The sequence below is a fragment of the Globicephala melas genome, chromosome 20 (genome assembly GCF_963455315.2).
Source record: "Globicephala melas chromosome 20, mGloMel1.2, whole genome shotgun sequence".
NCBI classification, from domain to species: Eukaryota; Metazoa; Chordata; class Mammalia; order Artiodactyla; family Delphinidae; genus Globicephala; species Globicephala melas.
In genome coordinates this window covers 34,463,297-34,486,438 of record NC_083333.1, presented here as the reverse complement: position 1 = coordinate 34,486,438, position 23,142 = coordinate 34,463,297, and the positions used below count along the sequence as shown (strand labels likewise).

Here is a 23,142-nt window from a genome sequence, read left to right as displayed (position 1 = left end):
CCTGTGAGCCACAAATGCTGAAGCCTGTGCACCTAGAGCCCGTGCTCCGCAACAAGAGAAGCCACCGCAATGAGAAGCTCACGCACCGCAACAAAGAGTAGCCCCTGCTCGCCGCAACTAGAGAAAGCCGGCGCACAGCAACGAAGACCCAACACAGCCAAAAATAAATAAATAAAATAAATAAATTTATAAAAAAATAAAAAATAGAGATTTATACCAAAACAATTTTTACATTTGCAACCATAACTGTCACCAAAGCAATAACCGATTCATGCAAAAATTACCAATGGGTTCACTGTTAGGGAAGAATAATATTCCAGAATAGGATATTCACACAGTCTCAAAGATAAATAATAAATACATAGGTTACTTATGAAGTACAAAGGGAAAAAGGTACCTTTAGAGTGAGGCAATCTGGTAAATCCTACCTTAACTAAGTGATCCAATTTAGCATCACCAATGATAGGACAACTCACAGCAATGCCTCCTGATGCTGTGCCTTCTCTGTAGTATTCTCGTCAGAAATGTTTAATCTGAATCTAATCATGTGGAAACGAGACAAATGCAAACTGAGGGACATTCTGCAAAATAAGTGGCCTAGATTCTTCAGAAATGCAATTTTCTAGGGAACTGTTCTACATTAAAGGAAATTAAAGAAACGTGAAACCTAAATGCAATGCATGATGCTTGAATGGATTTTAGGAAGGAGGAAGTCCAATTATAACAGACATTACTGGGACAACTGTGGAAATCTGAATAAGGACTGTAATCATTCTAAATAGCACTGTATTAACATTAATTTCCTGAATTTGATAATTGCATTGTGGTCATGTGAAATTAATGCCCTTGTTTTACAGGATTAAACGTATTTATTGGATTAAACTGAATTATGAGATTAATCTGAATGTTTGTAAATAACTCTCTAATGATTCAGGAAAAAAGAAAAAATATATAGTGTAAAACTAACATGGCAAGATGTTAGGAACAGATAAATTTAGGCTAAGGATACAGGGGTATTCATTGTTTTTTCTTGCAATTACTTTAGGATTAAAATATTTTTAAAAGAGCTAGGGCAAAAAATCCATCTTTGTTTTAAAATTCTACATGATCCAGAATGGACTCCACTATAGTTAGAGTCACCAAATATTTACAAATAAGACTAAAGAGGCAAAAAGAAAACATCTACTTTTAAGTAGCAATGATAACCTGTTAGTCCACATTTCCCTCAAAAACCATTAAGGTCACAGCAAGAAACCATTTCCTAGATGGAGAACTTAAGAAGTTTAAAGAAGAATTCTTGGGAATTCCCTGGTAGTCCAGTGGTTAGGACTCAGTGCTTTCACTGCCAGGGCAGGGGCTCAATCCCTTGTCAGAGAACTAAGATCCTACAAGCCATGAGGTGTGGCAAAGAAAAAGAAAAGAATTCTTTTATTATTATATAGATGTAGTATATATAATCAGAAACAAACCTGAGTTATAATTAAGTTATAAAAAATAAAAGTCCAGAGGCAGAAGATACACTGCCTATATGTGGTGAACAGAGAGAGGATTTACTTGCCAGAAAAAGTAACTGTTGCAAACCCTCAGAATTATTGCTCTATAATTGGGCAGATAAGATCTACTATTCAGTAACTTTATTCAATAACCATTACTGAACACTGATTATGTGCCAGTGGTCCTGTACTTAGAGTGCATAAAGGGTAAGACAAAGTCCTTGCCTTGAAGAACTCAGCCTATAAAAGTCTCTTATCAATTATAACTTAATTAAAAAATAATCCTCTATATGTCCTTATAAAATCCTTATTTAATTTCTAAATTTAGTCTAACTTAGTCTGTAGGCAACCTAGAGATCATTTGCAACTAGTATTTAAAAGCAATTACACTTTTCTACTTATTTTAAAAATCAGTAATTTGCTTCCATAATATTTACAGGCCGAATTATTAAACTTTATAATAAAGACTTTATTAGGACCCTACACAGAAGTTCCTTCCAAACAGACAAAAGTTGGAGGGAACAGGGAATCTTCCTCTGGCCTCTCCTCAGTCAAAGGCCTCTGCTAGTTTGAACCCTGACCGGGCAAGTTTCACTGAAGAAGCTGTCTTCAGGTACAATTAAATCAGGAGTCGTGAAGAGCTTATTGTCAATCTATGAATTTCGTCTGCTTGTTTGCTCTGGCTGAAAGAATTCATCAATCAATCTGAGATTCGTCTCTTATTATGGGTTCTTATAAATTAAATCATAAATAACTCAGAATCTAAAAACTGTGACAATCCTGAATAATCTTAACCCCCGTAAAAGGATCTGTAAATCATAAAGGATATGCTAAAGTTCAAAGTTTTTTTGTTTGGTTTGTTGTTAATTAATTAATTAATTTATTTTTGGCTGCGTTGGGTCTTCGCTGCTGTGCACTGGCTTTCTCTAGTTGTGGCGAGTGGGGGCTACTCTTCGTTGTGGTGCGTGGGCTTCTCATTGCAGTGGCTTCTCTTGTTGCAGAGCACGGGCTCTAGGTGCACAGGCTTCAGTAGCTGTGGCACGCGGGCTCAGCAGTCGTGGCTCACAGGCTCTAGAGCACAGGCTCAGTAGTTATGGCACACGGGCTTAGATGCTCCGTGGCATGTGGGATCTTCCTGGACCAGGGCTCAAACCTGTGTCCCCTGCTTTGGCAGGCGGATTCTCAACCACTGTACCACCAGGGAAGCCCCATAACGTTCAAAGTTTTAAGAAAAGCTTAGGAACACACAATTTTATGTCTGGGTGCCTGTAAGTAATTCTTAAATGGTTCACAAAAAAGATAAAAAGACGATAAACATCGTGGAGACTCCTATTTTTCATTTCTGCTGAGAAGTACTGTATCACTTAGTTTAAATTGTCTGAGCAAAAGGTCCCACTTAAAGTGAGCATAACTGTTAATATATGCTGCTATCTTTGGTATTTCTTTTCTCTCAGATTAAAGAGAGATTAAGAATGACTAAGGAATTAACACAACATTGTAAATCAACTATACTTCAATTAAAAAAAAAAAAAAAAGAATAACAAGGGAGAACCTCTTTGTTAACTGCAACAGTTGTAACTAAACTTTACAGAGTGCCTGACCTAAATGAAGCCTTTCTCTAACGCAAATTAAGTTGAGCCATCAGGATTCTGTATAACATGGGCTCTAGAACCACACTTGAACTTATATTATGCGCTAGAATTTACTGGAATTTAAAAAATATATATATTGTGACCTTTCAGGTTAAAAGAGGTTTCAAAATGATTTATTCAACAGAGACTTTCACAGCTCATAAATGTTTCAAGTTACTCTTGGGAAACTTAGTTCATCACCTGAAAAAGTGATTTCACTTTTAACAAAAATAAATTTGAGTTTATTTTTAAGAAACAAAAGCATCCATTTCTTCTACATAAAGCCTTTCGTTTGTCCTAAACCCGAGTTAAAACAGGAAATTCTACGGTCAAAAGAGACTTTTTTTTTTTTACTATCTAGAAATATATTTCTGTAACTGAAATTAACATCCTAATCACAGAGGTAATCTGAGGGATAACGTTCAAGCCCTGGGTATGTAAGAAGGTAGTGCAAGGAGGTAAAGAACCGGAGAGGATGGCAGGAGATAAGCACAGGCGTGTACAAGGCCCCTTCCCACCCTGCCTGTGGAAACGCCCTCTTCTGTTCCCCATGAACACAGACGAGCTGGGACAGCTTCCGACTGTGATAAAACCATGTTTTTCCTAGAATCACTGTTTCTTCAATGGTGGTTTTTTATTAAAAGAAGAACTATTCAAATGGATGGTAAGAAATTCAGCTTGTATCAATACACAAATAAGTTTACTTAAAAACACCTCCGTTACATATTTTTAAAAGTTTCAGAATCTCTCCCCACCAGTGTCCATAAGCTAGAATAGCTTCACGTGAAACCTGCAGTCTGACCTAGGAGAATCAATAAGTGATGGTCTAGGTACTTGCTCAGACATTTCTCTTGTCACCGAAGAGACAGTCACAAACAAAACACATCTCTTGCCTGGTTGAGTAGGAAGAATCCACATAAAAGAGCTTCATAAAACGTCTATGAAGGAGAACTGGTAGTATCAGAAGAGTTCCAGCACTTCAATTGAATATAATTCTCTATTAGTCTTTTCTTGATTTAATTTCTGTAGCTCACGAAAACTTACTTCAATCTTGTTGAGCTCAGAACAAATGCTTATCTAAAGAAAAAAGTTCCAAAATAACTTTTACCATAACTTGTACATATGGATAAATCTTCCACAATTACTTAGGGCTATTCCAAGAAAAATTTTAATAAATTATAATTTTGGTGCTTCTTGGTTACAAACAGAATTCAGTATAATCAAATAATTACATACCTGGGATTTCACAAACTTGTAAAGACTTAACAGTAGCCTTTTTGCTTCTGGTATCATTACCACAACAGTAAAATTAGCATCTAGAAGTAGACATATCCAATCCATAATCTGAAGATAAACAGGAAAAGGAGTTAAGATTTTAAATTTAATTTTAGGTTAATTCACTTTACAAAGTCCATAATAGTATCAAACAGTTATAAGAAAAAATAAGTCTTCTTTACAGAAGTCTGAACATTTTAGAGATGAAGGAATTTCTAAGCAATCGAAAAAGCCTCTTTTCTGCTTTTCTACTTGTCATTTTACAAGCATAATTGGATCTTTTCCATCAGATTAATCAGTAAAAAGAAAGCCACAGTGATATTTAATCCAAGGGAGAGCTAGCACTTTTTATTTTAAAAAATTCTTGATAACTACTCGCAGCTACAAAAAAAAGAACCCACTCATCTCCTATTCTGAAATATACACTATGACCCAAGAATAAGGTGTCGTGTATTATAGATAAGGTACCAAGAACTAAAATAAAATTATTACTATACATTTATTAAAGTATCCTATGTAGTCTACACCTTCAAATGGTGTTAACATGCAAATATCAGTGTCATGAAAAAGCATTAAGGAAACCAACTATCCATTTGCAGGGAGGGGGGAAAGCTAATACCTATGTAACTCTCTACACCAAAATAAACTTTATATGTATCAAAGAGTTAAACAAAGAAAAGGAAAAGAAATGTACTAGGGGAAGACAGGATGGCTATTTTTACACTCTTAGAGTGGGAAGGGCCTTAAGCATGGCGTACCCAAAAAGAAGCAGTAAAGGAAAAGCCTAATAATTTTGACAGCATGAAAATTAAAAACCCATCTATGGCAAAAATTACACTAAAGCAAGTAAAAAAGAGTGATAGGAAAAAAGTATTTGTAATACACTTCATAGAAACAGACTAATTTCTCTTAATATATGAAGAATAATTTATAAGGCAAAATGATAAAGACAGGAAATGCAATAGAAAAACTGGACAAAGAACCTGATTAAGCAGTACACAAAAAGGAATATAAATTGGCAAGAAATGATGGTCCACCTTTCTTATTATCAAAGAAATGCAAATTAAAATAAAACACTTACTTGTTACCTACTTGACTAGCAGAGAGTAAGGTCTCAGATCTTGGTGGCCATAGTACCTCTTGTCACAACCCTTTGGAAAGGTAGCCTGGCATTTTTTTTTTTTTTTTTTTTTTTTTTAGCCTGGCATTTTTGAAACTAAAAATGCATGCACCCTTTATCCAGTAATTTCACTAATGGGAATTTACCCAAGAGGTGTTCTCTCATAATATGCAAGAATATTTCTATAAAGATGCTCACTGAAAGTTTGTTTACAATAGCAAAAAACTGTAAGCAATTTAAATGCCAATCAATAGGGGACTAACAAATTAAGATTTTCTATAAAATCAAATAGTATGCAGTGGTTAAAAAGAATGTGGCAGATGTATATAGCCTGATTCAGAAAATGTGTAAAGGGCTTCCCTGGTGGCGCAGCGGTTGAGAGTCCGCCTGCCAATGCAGGGGACACAGGTTCGTGCCCCGGTCTGGGAAGATCCCACATGCTGCGGAGCGGCTGGGCCCATGAGCCATGGCCGCTGAGCCTGCGCGTCCGGAGCCTGTGCTCTGTAACGGGAGAGGCCACAACAGTGAGAGGCCCGCGTACCGCAAAAAAAAAAAAAAAGAAAATGTGTAAAATGTAGCAATGAGTGAAAAAAAGACAAGCTGCAGAATAGCATGCACGTGATCTAATTTGCATTAGGAAGACAAGAGAAAGATAAGTTAAGGTACAGAAAGCAAATTTCTAGACATAAATGCAACTCTTAGTATTGGTTATCTCTAAGAGGGACTTGGGATTATTAGGTTATTAGGAGGACACTTATTATCACTCTCTCCCAATGAAGCTGAGGAAATTCCTGAAAAGGGTCACAATAAAGAATCAGGAATTTAAGATGAATTTAAGTTCCTTAGTATAGAATTATGGCTCTAAAAAATCCATCTACCAAATTGAGTGATCCACTCCAGTGGTTTGTGTACTGGTGAGGGAGGAGGGTCGTAGGAACCACGAGACAGGGAGAAATCAGTTCCTGGATTCCAGATTCTGATACTATATATATATACATACATACATACATATATATATATATATATATATATATATATATAAATAAAACACCTTTTTTTTATTTAACATATTTTTCCCAGCATCAGATCAAAATAAAAAGATTACCTCACCTGGTTCAGGGTTGGAGGGTGTATTCCAGGAAGAGTCATAGTAGCATTTTCACTACACTTCAGATAAAGGAAATACAAATACTGGAGAAATAGCTAGGTGTTGGGGGGGAAAAAGAACAATCACTTTGATAGGAAAATTTTCTCTATGTGAAGCTAACAAAGAGACTGGAAAGAATTTTAAGAGGCTACTGAATTTAACTGTACATCAAACAGATATGCTAGACATCAGGGGACACATGAATCAAGTGCACTCCCTGCCATCAAAGGAGAGTTCATTTGGTTTGGGAGGGGTGGGTGAGGAGTTTATTTTGTTTGTAAATAATAAGTAGAGAAGAGAGAATCCTTCTCTGGGCAATTCTTTTTAGTTCCTACTCGTTTCTAACTTAGATGGATGAACCCGGCCTTCGGGTCTGGCACCAGGAACACGTCAAGCTCTGCCTCCTCCAGGTCACTCTAGTCTCCCAGGCACGATTTTTCACCTTGAGGGCTGGGAAATCTCTTACTCAGATGAAAGAACTTTATAACCTTTCGAATGCCCTAGAAGCTGCGTAGAGTTAAGGAGCAACACTTAACCCAGAAATAAAATCCTGTAGGATTCGTAAGAACACTCACAGTGATGTGTTGTGCTGGGATGTCCTTCAAATGAGGCAGAAGAAACGTCTCGCTATATGCTGAATGAAGAATTGCATTTCTACTTGGGAATAAAGGAAAATCTCATTTCAACCAATAAAGACTTTTCTACTGAAATAATGAGTAATTCCCTTCCCCAGTAACATTTTTCTAAATTTATACAAAAGTTCTACTTTTCTAGAAGAGTGTTATCACTGAACATTCTCCTCGTCACTACAGATCATCTGGAATATTTTGCTATTATAGATAATTGGTGTTTATTCAGTATACTAATTTTTAGAAGTGATAGAGCTTCTATCTTAGTACAGCTTCTTAAATAAGGTTTAAGTAAGTTGTTTGAACACAGCATTGAATGTAATCCATTTTCAAGCAGAAACTGAAAAAAATTGAAAAAAAGAAAAGGAAAAAACCACCTTAAATTATCTAATTACCCCTTAGTTTTTGCTTGGCATTGGACTACATCCCTGGGAAAGAGACAATACAAGGGAAATGGTTTCAAAGGATACAGTAGCGCTGCTCTTTTCCCTGTAACAGGGCATGAAGTGCTCTCCTCTGTTGCAGCCTGAGGCTTCTCAATCAACTCCTGAGCACAATTCTCACAGTTATCTTCTTCAGGATTGAAACCATTTTGAAGAATTTCAGTTTGTTGTTCTATTTCCCCATCTTGTATAGTAGCAGTATAGTCAGAAACTGACTCCATATTGATATCTGTTTCTTGAAGACTGTCATCACCAATGCTATCATGTTAATTGAAAGCAGGAAATAATTCTTACAAGTAGTTGAACTTACTGGAAAATTTTTCATTTTCTAAGACTTTAAAGTTTTAGAAATAAAATAAAACAATAGATTAAAAATGCAGTGAAAGTAAAGTACCATCAGCTTCTAACTTACCTCAAGAAAATTTTTAAGCAAGCGCAGGTGACTGACTCAGGGATGTCAGGGAACTGCTGTAGGCAGATCTGTAGGATCTGCACATCCGTCTTTTCTAAGGCAGACTCCATTAAGCCAGGGCACAAGCTAAGACCAAAAACATGAATCATTTATACATATTAAGAAACTCTCAATTGCAAATAATTCATAAGGCTTTTACAGAGTATAAAAATCAGAACTGCAAAAAACAAGGTCAAAAGAGTTATGTGTATAAAGTTTGGTGTACAGAAACATTTACCTGTATAGAAACATTTACCTGTAAGAAAGCACACGCGTTTGGATAAGCTGCATCAAACAGTTCCGAGGATAAAACGATGGTTCTGCTTTATATCTTCCCAGAATTCCTATTACTACATCCCCAATAATAGTATGAAAGTCCGGGGTCCGCTTAACAGCCAAAAATTTACGTAGTTCTACTTCAATATGTTTTTCTGAATCTTTCTGAAAGGGCAGAAGTAAAGAGTTCAGTGTGGTACATTAATAAATGTCGCTCTGCACTTAAAAGTTCCTAGCTTAACATTGTCTTAAATCACTAACAGCATTCATGCATTCCTGTGAAACTGTGGAGTTGATACTACAATTTACTGGACAAAGACAAAATACAAAGAAGAAAAAAAAAACTCAAGGATTTAGAAATCAAAATTTCTAAGAAGCTAAATTACAAACATTCAATGCAAAGGTGAATGAGATATGAGGCCACCACCATCACACTGATCTCACAAAATGCTTAGTGAGAGTCAAATAAGCCAAAGCATCACTCTGACAACCTCAATATACTATACAAATGTTAGCCATAGCTCTAAAAATGATCACAAGAGGAAGACAGAATAAAAAGTACATAGGATTTCTTTTAACCATGAGTTGATTTTTCGTATTTCTAATATTTTAAACTTTACCTGTACGGCTGCTAAGAGTTGTGTGGATGGTGGGACCTCCGGCTGTACACTCACTTCAATTTTCCTTCTCCTTAACTGGAATTCAGTAAATTGATTAGGATCTCCAAACAACACAAAAGATGCAATAGACATTTAGAAGAATATAAAATGTCCCAAAGAGACTGGCACACTTTTGCTCTAATCACAAACTTTTTTTTTTTTAATTTATTTATTTTTGGCTGCTTTAGGTCTTCGTTGCTGCGTGTGGGCTTTCTCTAGTTGTGGCGAGTGGGGGCTACTCTTCACTGCGGTGCGCGGGCTTCTCATTGCAGTGGCTTCTCTTGTTGCGGAGCACGGGCTCTAGGAATGTGGGCTTCAGTAGTTGTGGCATGCGGGCTCAGTAGCTGTGGCACAGGGGCTTAGCTGCTCCGGGGCATGTGGGAACAGACCAGGACTCGAACCCGTGTCCCCTGCATTGGCAGGTGGGGAATCTTAACCACTGCGCCACCAGGGAGGTCCATTCACAAGCTTTTTTAGGGTTTGGTTTTCTTATAGTGAAAAGTGGGTCTATTTCAACTTTTAACTTAAATATCTTTAAGGTTTTCATTTTTCATAAATAAAATCTCTATACTCTATTATTACTAATTGCAAACTGGTCCATTTTTACACCTGGGTCTTACACACATGCCCATAAAAACTACTAGACGACATGTATCACTTTCGGATAAGGGCTGTCAGGTTACTGGGTTCAAGCTTCAAATCACCCCATCATTAAGAGCAAGTTGTAAGAGTTGTACAAATATGAATTATTAAAATAATTCAGCCTTTTCTGTTTTTTAACATCTGTAGTAACATTTCTATTTCAACTACCAAACTTACGATTCTCTTTGACTGCTCTGAGTTCTGAGATCCAAGTCCATATCCCTGTGATGTTTCCCAGTTTACAAAATGAGTCATGGCATGAATGTCTAAGAAAACACAGAACACACAATTTCTGGAATTTTTTGACCTATTGGTATTTACCCAGCCAATCAATCAAACAAAGAACAATAAAACAACAACCACTCACGCACAATTCAAAAGCGGCTTTAAAGTCCATTTCATTCTACCAATAACCTCAGATCAGTAAATCATAATATCCTAAAAGGCTATGTGCCCAACAGATGAGGCCACTGGTAAACCAAGGAGGGAAAAAGCATTTCTGATTTTGTCTGCAGGACTTTCCCGTTGCCCCTAAAGTCAGAACACTGGCGTTCAAAATGCAGCGTAGCTCTTTAACCTGCAGCAGTATCTGCAATGTGGACTGTTCCCAAGGTAGCTTCCTGACCAATAAAATCTGAATGAACACTGGCAAATTTCAACACTAAGAACAGGTTATGCAAACCAATAGCTGTGAAAATCTACATATCAAACTAGAAGTTTATAAATTGGTTTTTAGTAATAAAACATTTAAGTTCCTACCTGGATCTTGACCATGCTTGAGTTTTCCAAGAGCACCTGCTAATGATGACACCTCACACTTGTATGGGATTACAGTTAGAAATTTTCCATGTAGCATAAACAAATTTTCCCCATGATACCAGAGCTACAAAAAAGTTATCAAAAATGTAAGCAATCCTTTTTCTCTTCTAATATCTGATTCAACAAAGCCATATAACTTATAACAATAACTTGTGGTGGAAGTAATCTTAATATAACAGAAAAGGATAAGGTGAAGTTAAGCAACTTTCCAGAATAATCTCATATGTTCAATTTATTAATTGAGGTAGGTTTACAAAGCTCTTATTTTTGCCCATGTCTGAATAAAGCATAATTTAAAGATAATTTCTTTTGACTCATAAAAATTTGATCAACACATATATTTAAAATAAATGAATTGTTTAAAATAAATATTGTCAGTATTACACATCTATTAACGTGATACTCACAAAGGCTACTGTAACACAGGCAAACTGTTTTGATGTACGAAATGAAAAAAGCAGAATTTAACAGTTTCTGTCTCATGATCTCAATTATAAAATTGTAAAACTGAGACAGGTATATGAACAAAAAGCTCAAAGGAACACGGAAATCAAAAGTGAAGTTTGTTAGAGCAGTGGAATTGTGAACGGCTAATCTTGTGAAAATTACTTGTTTAAATATAAATTAGAATTCTATGCTAAGAAACATAGTCTCCTTATCCTCTAAAGTACAATGATCAACAACATCCCATATCTTGATTTATTTATATCTTATATTCACTAAACAACCAGTACTTACTGAGTACCTTTGTTAAGCACTGAAGATATGATGGAGAACAAAAAAGACAAGGTCCCTTGCCTCAGGAAGTTTACAGTCTGGTCACCTTAAATTTTAATTCTTTAAGTATTCTTATGTAATTCCATGATAACATTTAACATATAACCTAAAAGACTAATTTATTAGGCAAAGTAACAGCCCTTGGATATAGTTCAAAATACAAAAGTAAAAAGATAAAACCAAAGTGAGATTAAAAAGTTTTGTTAACTAGCTAACTGTTCTCTCCTGATCTATAATTAGCTTATAATTTAGTCTTTTGAAAGTGACAAACATAAAGAAACTATAAAAATAACCAAATTAAATATAATCTCGCAGGTAGAAAATATTTCTTAATTTATTTTAATCAAAACTGATAAAATATTTAGATCCGAAGAGGTCTCTTCCCTTACAGTCTATTCGTCAGACACAAAAATAAGTACATTTGAAAAAAACCCCAAAGTGCAAAAACTTACTTGACCGCTGGTCCCTTGTGGTAACTCTTTTGAAGTCTGTAGTGTTTGAAATTTTGTATTCCATATGGAGAGGCATTCTATAAAATAAGACATACAAATTCAGAAGTTGGGACTTCCCTGGAGGTCCAGTGGTTAAGACTCCGCGCTTCCACTGCAGGGGGTGCGGGTCTGACCCCTGGTGGGGGAACTAAAGATCCCGCATGCCTCGTGGTGCAGCCAAAAAATTAAAAAAAAAAAAAAAAAAAAAAAGTCCCAAGTTCAGAAGTCAGCCAAATATAAATATATGGTGCTGGGGGTGAGGAGAAGGGAGGGAGGGAGGAGGGAAGTCATAGTTAAACACATAGGTCTTGCTTTATTAAGAAGAAAAATGAGTAATGAAGACAGAAATTCACAGATATGCGATATCATGACAAGAAGTGGACACATATGCAGGCAGGAGGCATATGGGAATCTGTGTACCTTCCCCTCGATTTTGCTGTGAACCTCAAACTTCTCTAAAAAAATAAAGCATTTTTTTAAAAAATTAATGAATTTTCTATTGAAGTACAGTTGCTGCACAATATTACATAAATTACAGTTGTACAATATAGTGATTCACAATTTATAGTTATTATAAAATACTGGCTTATTCTCCATGTTGTACACATATGCTTGTAGCTTATTTTATACATAATAGTTTGTACCTCTTACTCCACTACCCCTATCTTGCCCCTCCTCCCTTCCCTCTCCCCACTGGTAACTAGTTTGTCCTCTGTATCTCTGAGTCTGCTCCTTTTGTTTTATTCACTAGTTTGTTGTACTTTTTAGAGTCCACATATAAGTGATGTCATACAGTATTTGCCTTTCTCTGTCTGACTTATTTCACTTCGCATGTCCTCCAAGTTCATCCATGTTGCTGCAATGGCAAAATTTCATTCTTTTTAATGGCTGTGTAGCAGTCCATTATATATATATATATATGTACACACACACACACACACACAAATATATATACACACATACATATCTACACACCCACACCACTTCTTTACCCACTCATCTGTTGATGGACACTTAGGATGCTTTCCTATCTTGGCAATTGTAAATAATGCTGCTATGAACATTGGGGTCCAGGTATCTTTCTGAATTAGTTTGTTTTTTCAGATATATACCCAGGAGTGAAACTGCTGGGTCATATGGTAGTTCTACTTTTAGTTTTTTGAGAAACCTCCATACTGTTTTCCACAGTGGCTGCACCAATTTACATTCCCACCAATAGAGTACGAGGCTTCCCTTTTCTCCACATCCTCGCCAACACCTATTATTTGTGTTCTTTGTGATGACAGCCACTCTGACAGGTGTGAGGTGATAGCTCATTGTGGTTTTGGTTTGCATTCCCCTGATGATTAGCGATGTTGAGCATCTCTTCATGTGTGTGTTGGCCATCTGCATTTCCTCTTTGAAAAAATGTCTATCCAGTTCTTCTGCCCATTTTTCAATTGGGTTGTTTTTTTGACTTTGAGTTGTATGAGCTGTTTATATATGTTGGATATTAATCCCTTATCAGTCATATCATTTGCAAATATTTTCTCCCATTCAGCAGGCTGTCTGTTCGATTTGTCAATGTTTCTTTTGCTGTGCAAAAGCTTTTAAAATTTAATTAGGCCCCAATTGTTTATTTTTGTTTTTATTTCCCTTCTGTTAGCAGACAGATGCAAAAAACTATTGCTGTGATTTATGTCGGAAAGTTCTGCCTATATTTTCCTCTTAAAAAAATAAAGTCGGGCTTCCCTGGTGGCACAGTGGTTGAGAATCCGCCGGCCAATGCAGTGGACACGGGTTCGATCCCTGGTCTGGGAAGATCCCACATGCCGCGGAGCAACTAAGCTTGTGTGCCACAACTACTGAGCCCACGTGCTGCAACTACTGAAGTCCGCACGCCTGGAGTCTGTGCTCCACAATGAGAGAAGCCACTGCAATGAAAAGCCCACACACCGCAACGAAGAGTAGCCCCCGCTCGCCGCAACTAGAGAAAGCCCGCGTGCAGCAATGAAGACCCAACACAGCCAAAAATAAATAAATAAAATTTTAAAAAGAAAAAAGAAGTCAATACAGATGCTGCTATGGAAGGCTCTCTATGATATCTCAGGTAAGTGGATAAATTAAGGTATACAACAGAGGATAAGGTATGCTACCATTTGTGTAAAAAGAGGAAGAAAAATAAGTAGTAGTATTTGCATATATTTTAAAAAACTCTGGAAAGAGACATGGGAAACTTTACTGAGGTTACTGAGTTTTTTTGGGGTTAGACCAGGAACTAGAGAGGGAGGATGGGGGTTGAGAGGAGAAGCACAGCTTGGTAAAGTGGCTAAAAGCCAGGACTTAAGAATGGTAAGATATATGGCGTAAGAGTCAACCTACTTGGGTTGAACCCTAGTTCCACTACTTAGTTACCTAACATCTCAGTTTCTCATTTGTAAAATAAGGGTGATAATAACTAGACTTTCTCTCATAGGGTTGTTGGAGGATTAAATGACACAGATAATGAAATAATACAAGTAAAACACCTGGCACAGGACAGTATACCATAAGTGGTAGCTCCTATCTTAAAAAGAAGAAACAAAACAAAATACACAAGGATGGCCATATCAAGTTTGTAGTCAATAGGGAGCCTGGCCTGAATAAAGCAGAGAGTTCTTGCTTTGAAATTGGGAGAAGAGACTGGAAAACGTGGACAGGGTCTAGACTGTGGCGAGAGTTGAATGCTAAACCATAGATTTGGAGTTTTATAGTGTAGGCTGGGAGACCCCAATCTTGCACTAGCCAGGAACAACTGTGTCCTTCATGATAGACTACAATTGTCTGTGTGGAGGGGTGTTTGGGGGTGAGGAGCTGAGGTGATGATGAAAATCCTGCTCTGAAGTCACAGAGACAAAAGGCACACTAGGGCTTCCCTGGTGGCGCAGTGGTTGAGAGTCCCCCTGCCGATGCAGGGGACACGGGTTTGTGCCCCAGTCGGGGAAGATCCCACATACCGCGGAGCGGCTAGGCCTGTGAGCCATGGCCGCTGAGCCTGCGCATCCGGAGCCTGTGCTCCGCAACGGGAGAGGCCACAACAGTGAGAGGCCCGCGTACCGCAAAAAAAAAAAAAAAAAGGCACACTAGTAGTCCCCAAATTTCAAGCTGTCTAAGACTAATGAATTTATATTCTGCTAAAATGTCACCAAGGTATGAATTCAATCCTCTACTGCAAGTCTTACCAATGTTTCCAATGCCTACAGGCTGGCACAGATATTTGCAGTTTTTATTTAAGACACTGGTGACAAGCAAGGTAGTGAGTGATATAGGAAATGTTTTAGAGAAACTGATCAAGGCAAGATGAAATCAAAGACCTATTCAAGAATTAGGAAGCTACAGTGAAAAAGAGAATGAATTAGGGTGGTAATAAATAAATGAAAAAGAAAGAGGAGACTTAAAAGTACACTTTGATGGAAAAAATCCAAAGGACTTCTTAACTGATTGGATTTTAGTCACCCTTAGAAGCTGATAGTGGTGGTCCCAGGACTGCTACGTGATCTTGATCCAGGATGGTGAGTGCAACACCACTTCGAGCATTGCCAGACACCACGGACTTGAGCAACAGTGATGGAACTACCCTCTGATTTTTTTCTGGGTCACTTGGATGTACTGGTATCAAGGTTTCATATACACATCCATCAGAGCCTGTTGGAAACAAGTATTTATTGTTCCTTATTGGATAAATGATAGTTCTATATCGGTTATAATTAAATGTACTAAGTTGTTAATAAGATTTTACCAATTTGATAGAGAATCCAACCAGAAAAATAAACAAATGTAATAATCACATCACTCTATGCTTTCCCATAAAGAATATACTACAAACCTAAAGTTGATGGAGGAGAAATATTAATAAAAATCTCAGTAAGAAATGTCATGATAACCATGAAATAAAAATTGTAAATATCTGTAATAACTTAAAATATGAGGGGACTGCCAGGAACACAGACAATTCAATCAGTAAAAGGCTGTATCTCTTATTAGAAATTAATTAGCATTCTGGTCTAAATATTACATTTCTTGTTACTCCAGCACCCTAAAACCTTATTAAATTGCTGGGTTTTGTAGGTCAATTGTATTTTTGGCAATTTCATGTGGTTCTAGCTATGTTACATGAAGATTTTATGACCCTTTGGTTCAGATTCCCTTACTTCAATGTTCAAAAGCTAAAACATAACTCACAAACTTCTGTGTAACAATTAATATGTCCTATAGGTTAAACTTTAAGAAAACCAGTCCCTCTTAAGCAAAGATATTAAGCGGATTCCAATGACACTCTAGACATGATGAACGAAGGGAGCCTTTTTCTTAACAGCCACTGCAAACGTTTGCACATTGAAAAACTTCACAAAGATTTTAAACTGTGATAACATGAAAATGTTTCCTAAATACTGCTCTGTTTCTTCCTCCCTTAACCTTCCCAAAACAACTTCAAAAGAAGCCATAAAGGGCTGGGGGGAGAGAAGACCACAAAGGCATTTTTTCCCCCAGATGCATAAGACTGGGATTAAACCTCAGAACATTAAGTAGAGGTAAACTCCAAGGATCTGTAAAATGGTGGCTAGTAAGAGTCCAAGACTGCTCTGTTAGTGTCCTTTTACCCACCTGTCTCTGTCACTGCTCAAAAGAATGGCAAACTATAGGTTGGAAAAGAGGAATGGGGAGGCCATGCAGTACCAACCTTAGGTATTTCATGGTTCACTAAATACAATATCAAAAAAACTGGACTTATCATAATAAAGAGTGATTTTTCCTTTTTTACTGGTATTATATTATTTACTGCTTATGATAAAATTTTAAGACATAAAATTTACCTGCAGAGAATTACTGACCTGTTGCGTGACTAGACATGGCAAAATGCAAAAAGTGAAGGTATAAATGCTTGTAAGGAAGCATGGAAAGGGAAATACTACAACAGAAAACTGTAAAAACTGAAGACTCGAACTTAAAACACTATCCTGTAATACCCCTTTATTTATAAACTCTGAAAGTTTAAAAAAAATACTTACTTAATGACATCAGAGAGATGAATTTCCGATGCACAGATGTACTAAAACTCTGTGTAACCGATTTTTCTTCTTGTCCAAGTAAAAGTGTGTATTTGCTTAGGATACGTGAGTTAAACTTTTGTACATAAGCAAAGTAATTTCCATGCTGGAAAATAAAAAGTTATTTTATTTTAAAAATATTCCCATTTCCACCAACTATATTTAAATGTTGAGACCAGCTGTTGCCCCACTGTAATTACTTTAATGAGTGCTTAAAAACCTCTTGTCCAATTAAATTTAAAAAGTTATAAAATATATTTAATTCAGGCATAGAAATAATTATAACTAATAGATTTTTCAGTATTTTAAAAATATATTAAAATTTTCTGAAAGAAATACCAAAGTCCAATTTTAGTTTTAAAAATCATACAGATGACTCTGAAATGTCACAAAATGGGCCAGGAATTAAAGATATCGCTTACTTTTTCAGTAATAAAAATCAGCACAGGATGCCTAAATACCATAAAAAACTTTGTCCACCTAAAAAAAGAAAAAGGAAAATTATAAAATGCAAAATCACTAGTTGAAACACACCATCAATCTAAATTTAAGAGATTACCTTTTATTAAATATTTTTTAGAGCCAGAGAGGTAGCAGAGAACACTTAATTCAATGTTTCAAAATATCTACCACAGGGACCTAAAAGGCATTCCTCCGTCAAATGCATCTCTGGATTAAATGCAAGTTGCTGAGCTTCCCAGAACTTTAAAGACAATAACGTGAACTATAAAGTACCAAGGGCATGTAAGACAAGATGCGGTGTTCCCCAAACTTAATTGACCCACCCCTCCTTTTTTCAGAGTCATTTTGGGGCCTAGTGTTCTCAGGAAAACATTAGCGTCTCACCTGCCTTCTTCAAGTGACAGCGGGAACTGAGGCATAGGGAGGGTAAAGGGCCTGTAACCAAGGCTGCACAGCCATTTTCTGGCAAAGTGGGGATTAGAACCCAGATTCTCTACCTATATCTTTTTGCGTAAAGATTTCCTCCAAATACAGTTGCTCACACTTTAGAGGCATTCATTGGGTCTAAGATATAACTGGTCACTGTCCACATTGTTGAGTGACTACGTACAAGTCTTTGCTTGGACCTTTAAAGATTTAGTTTACACCAGGTGGGCCGGGAGGGGCAGCAAGTTAACCAAACAGGAAATGGGATGAAAGAATAGGGATTGGATAGATGTAAAACTGTGAGATTTCCTTCTATCATTTGTGCGAGTCATTTCCCAAGTTTTATTCCAGAATCTGGGAAAGAAGGGATCTCAAAGCATTACCCTGATTCCACTAACAAGCTGCATATTTCTTCAGGCGAAAGGGTTCTGATCTTGGCAGTCAGGGCTATATGACAGAAGATTCCGGTCTTGTGGGATTACTCACTTAATTTTCAAATAACTGACTATCCAGTTCTGTTATTAGGACAGGACTCATTTGGCCCCAGTTTCCTCAATCACTTATCACGCCAGAGGCTTTTGAGGGATGTGATTTTGGCTACTTGTCTTTTAGATGGTTTTCAATCAGCTTACTTTTATCATGTTTATAATCAAAATACTTTTGAACAAGGCAAAGAATATAAAAAACACAGAGTGCATTTTCTTTTTGGTAAAAATTACAAGTATTAGAACTTACTTAATCACTTCTTCATCAGAGATAACAGTTTCAATTTTCTGCTGGGGCTCTGCAAGCAAGGCCTCTAAACCACGAATGGCACCTTCCTTGAACAGCACCAAGGGTTCTGTCCCCTGTATTGAATGTATCCTATATACCTCAGCGGACAACTAGAAGAACATAAAAACATTTAAATTTTTATTCTAAAGGAACTGCCACCTAATAGAATCAGGACATTTATAGAAGGCTTATCTTTTTTTTTTTTTTAAATAAACTTATTTGTTTATTTTTGGCTGTATTGGGTCTTCATTGCCGCGCGCGGGCTCTCTCTAGCTGCAGCCAGCAGGGGATACTCCTCGCTGCAGTGCGCGGGCCTCTCATTGAGGTGGCCTCTCTTGCTGCGGAGCACGGGCTCTAGAGCACAGGCTCAGTAGTTGTGGCTCACAGGCTTAGCTGCTCCACGGCATGTGGGATCTTCCCGGACCAGGGCTCGAATCCGTGTCCCCTGCATTGGCAGGCAGATTCCCAACCACTGCACCACCAGGGAAGTCCCGGAGAAGGCTTATCTTTAAGGGACTGATTTGCTTTCATTTTTACTCAATTTTGTTTCATAATTATGTATGGTTCCAAAGTTAAATCTAACATAAAATACATTCAGAAGTCTAACTTTTGATCCTATTCTCTATCCTCTCCCCTGCTCACCCCCATATGTAATCACTTTTATTCATTTTTGGTTTATCTTTCCACTGTAAATACTGGAGGTTAGGCTATAACCTGGGTCTCTCAAAACTGGAGGTGAGGAGAGGTACAAACAAAGGCACTAATGCAGAGTTATAAGCGGTTCTGGTATTAGAAAAAGAAAGATGCCATATATGAATACATGAGCCACACACACATATATATATGTTTGTGTGTGTGTATTTATGTATGTATGTATACATAGCCTGCAAGCCCAGAAAAAGAAGTTAACACCATATGTAGGATTAAAAAAACAACAAAAAAAAACCATTGTGTAAAATTCAGGATCGTGTTACTTCAGGGTAAACAAAATGACTGGAGCCAGGTGGCAGCACAGGTAGCTGGCTAGAGGTTTCAAGGGTCCGGGTGACAACTGCGGTTGTATGTGAATCAGCTCTGTTGTGAACCAATTCTAAAATATGCCAATTGTATTTAGAGTTAGACATTTAGAGCCATAAAGAACTTTCAAGATTAACCTAGTTAGAGATCTTCATTTTATAAGACAAAGTTAATTAACATACTTTAGGTCATTAGGAGAAAAGGCACAGTTAGTCATGGTTCTTTTTCACTGCAGTATGTGCCACTTTTAAAATGTATAATGCATAAAACTTGCAGGGTCTGTTCTACCTATTTTAAGAAAGAGAACAATGAAGTTCATTTGCTCTTGCAAGGGACACACCACAAACATTTAAACTCATGGAAATAACTATCAATGTATCATTCATGAATTATTTAAATCCTCAACCTCATATGAAAATAACATATCGTGTAACATTTTATAACATATTAACTCATAAGTTGAGACATTTTACCAAGACATACTGTAGGATAGCTAGAATGAAAAACTGGTTATAACCTTTATGTCATGTTCACAGACACTTTAAGATAAATAACTGCTACATTACAAATTATTCCGTCTCACCAACAAACTAAATAAATGTGTTGGAAAATCCAAAGACTTACTGTCGCTTTAAATACTTTATCCAGGTTTACGTCTTCATTATTCCATATTCTCAAGACCTGAAATAAAAACATACAAGTTAAAAAAGCATTCCAATTTCCATACAACATGAATAGTTAATAAAATTTGATTTGTTTTGTATATATTATATAAAAGTTTTAAAACTCACCTTATTATCATGTACAACAATATACTCTCCAGTTTGAAAGTTGCACACAGCTGGACATGTTATAATTTGACCTTGTTTCACTGACCAGCTCCCCAAGGGTTTCTGATCAGAAACCTAATGAAATGAACATACAATATTCAAAAAGTCAGTTTCAGACATTAAAGCGATTAAATTTACATTCGGAAGAAATCATTAAAACGATAGCATTTAACAAATCTCCTAAATTAAAACAATAGCTAGTCACAAAAAGACAAATACTATGTGGATTCCACTGAAGACAGAAAGTAGAATGGTGGTTGCCTGGGGTTGGGGAAATTGGGAGTTATTATTTAATGAGTACAGAGTTTCAGTTTTACCAGATGAAAAGAGTTCTGGAGATGGATGGTGGTGATGACTGCACAACAATGTGAATATATGTACTTAATACCCTGAACTGTACACTTATAGTCATTAAGATAGTAAATTTTGTTATGTGTACTTTACTACAATTAAAAAAAAAACTTTAAAAGAGTAGTTAAAATGAAAATATAAGTTCCTAAAGTGAAAATAAGTAAATTAGTATCGGCACTTTGATAATGAACAATATTAGTATATTTAAAAAACTGATGCAGTTGTGCCCTTGAACAGGGGCATGAGAAACAGAATAAGGATAGCCGGCATCATGCCAATTCTAATCAGCCACTCTATTCCTATGCAGGAACTGCAAAAAGTCCACTTGACAGCCAGGTAAAAACCAATGGTGTCTTCAGAAGCATCAAAACAAGCAAACAGTATAGTGTACTGTTGGCAACCTGTTCCCCAAACTTCAAAGCAGACAGCTAGCTTTTTTTTTAATTGAAGTATAGTTGTTGCACAATATTATATAAGTTACAGGTGTACCATCTAGTGATTCAGTTTTAAAGGCTATACTCCACTTATAGTTATTATAAAATATTGGCTATATTCCCCCTGTTGTACAATATATCCTCGTAGCTTATTTTATACATAACTGTTTATACCTCTTACTCCTGTATCCCTATTTTGCCCCTCCCCCCTTCCCTGTCACCACTGGTAACCACTAGTTTGTTCTCTATATCTGTGAGTCTGCTTCTTTTTTTGTTATAATCACTAGTTTGTTGTAGTTTTTAGATTCCATACATAAGTGCTATCACAGTATTCGTCTTTCTCTCTCTTCACTTAGCATAATGCCCTCCATGTTGCTGCAAACGGCAAAATTTCATTATTTTTTTAATGGCTGAGTAGTATTCCATTGTATAGATGTACACCACTTCTTTATCCATTCATCTATTGATGCACGCTTAGGTTGCTTCCATATCTTGGAATGGAAGATAATAAATAATAATAAATCATGCTGCTATGAACACTGGGTGCATGTATCTTTTCGAATTAGTGTTTTTGTTTTTTGGGTTTTTTTTTGGATATATACCCAGGAGTGAAACTGCTGGGTCACATGGTTGCTCTATTTTTAGTTTTTTGAGAAATCACCATACTGTCTTCCATAGTGACTGCACCACTTTACATTCCCACCAACAGGGTACAAGGCTTCTCTTTTCTCCATGTCCTCACCAACATTTTTTTGTGTTCTTTTTGATGACAGCCATTCTGACAGGTGTGAGGTGATATTGTGGTTTTGGTTTTCATTTCCCTGATGATTACCGATGTTGAGATACCCAACTTCTTAAAGACACAGAAAACTGTTCAGCAGCTCACATAGAAAGAATTACTTTCTATGGAACCACTAAAAGCAAAGTTTAGAAAATGTGCTAAAGCAGTCCTTAGGCTAAATGGGGGGCGGGGTGTGTAGAGTTCAAGGGACGCAAATCCAGGATTCACAGGGTGAACCATAGCTGGAAACAGGTCACTCGGAATCAAGATGCCTACTAAACTGCCAAGAAAGCAAAAAGCCAAAACAAAACACCGACAAAACTTTCCCTCCTAATGAGTGAGTAAGAAGCGTACGGACACAAGGTTAAAGCACTGTTTCTGGCAGTGACACCTTCTCCCACCCCACCAATCTCCGTTCAACCCTTCTGCGGGCAGCTGGGGTGACAGAGACCCCAGAAGGGGATCTTAGCAAAGATATCTCCGGGAGATATGAAGCGAAAGCACAGGTTTCCTCTCCTTTCCTTTCCTTTCCGAATCTAGCCCACGTGCACTTAGACGCTCTGCCACCTGCAATTCGGAAATATGCCTCTCCGGGAAAACAACCGAGTCAGATTCTAGACCTCATTCAGCGTCCCCAAAAGGCCACAACGGCTCTCCGCTAAGCCCGCTGCAAGACCTCTTTCCAAAGCTGTGAGAAACCTGAGGTTCCGGCTCCGAACTCAGAAAGGGGCGAGACAGCAGCGGGGGCGCTCCGATCCTATTGCTCTCACCTTATAGAGGATGACGGTCCTGCCGCTGTCCGTCACTAGAAACTGGTCTGTTTTGTCGCTCTGCTCCACTCCAAGGGGTCCGTCAGGCCCGGAACCCAGCGGTACCGCAGTCAACGTGAAGCCTTCCTCCAAGGCTGCCATTTTGGTCCAACTTACGGAAGGCCGCGCGTCCGTCCCGGCAGGCTTCGCGCTTTCTCTCGTGAGAACTGGATTAGTTCTCGCCGACTGGATTAGTCACTTGCTAACTGAGATACCTGCTCGTTGAGCCTGCGACCTCTGGCGGTTAGAGATAGCTAGCGGCGCCGCGGACGCCGTCGGGTAGGCGGGGCCTGGAGTTTGCGTCTAGACTCCGCTTCCCAGGCCACACCGCCGAGTCCC

General features: G+C 37.5%; 1 protein-coding gene across 2 annotated transcripts; it reads right to left on the bottom strand.

Moving 5' to 3' along the window:
- Positions 1-2,505: 2,505 nt before the first annotated feature.
- NOL11 (nucleolar protein 11) lies at positions 2,506-22,925 on the bottom strand. 2 transcript variants are annotated; one of them, XM_030843147.3, is made up of 18 exons: positions 22,765-22,925; positions 20,390-20,503; positions 20,223-20,279; positions 18,543-18,691; positions 17,342-17,399; positions 16,881-17,025; positions 15,328-15,516; positions 11,815-11,891; positions 10,526-10,649; positions 9,944-10,032; positions 9,086-9,160; positions 8,446-8,630; positions 8,151-8,276; positions 7,766-7,981; positions 7,242-7,320; positions 6,630-6,722; positions 4,361-4,468; positions 2,506-4,201 (listed from the first exon to the last, which is right to left on the bottom strand). In XM_030843147.3, exons 1-18 carry the CDS (start codon positions 22,903-22,905, stop codon positions 4,085-4,087), a joined length of 2,142 nt encoding a protein of 713 aa, XP_030699007.1. In that variant the 5' UTR covers positions 22,906-22,925; the 3' UTR covers positions 2,506-4,084. The 2 variants fall into 2 exon arrangements, with proteins under 2 accessions (XP_030699007.1, XP_030699006.1); XM_030843146.3 differs by having other exon boundaries at positions 2,693-4,201; positions 7,766-7,996.
- Between the last annotated feature and the right edge of the window lie 217 nt (positions 22,926-23,142).

Coding starts and splice junctions, on each gene's coding strand:
- NOL11 (XM_030843146.3), bottom strand. CDS start 22,905: ATGGCAGCCTTGGAGGAAGGCTTCACGTTGACTGCGGTACCGCTGGGT. Junction 17,400..18,542: donor TCTGATGAAGAAGTGATTAA/GTAAGTTCTAAT, acceptor TTCTTTTTTTAG/GTGGACAAAGTTTTTTATGG. Junction 4,202..4,360: donor ACAAGTTTGTGAAATCCCAG/GTATGTAATTAT, acceptor TTTTTTCTTTAG/ATAAGCATTTGTTCTGAGCT.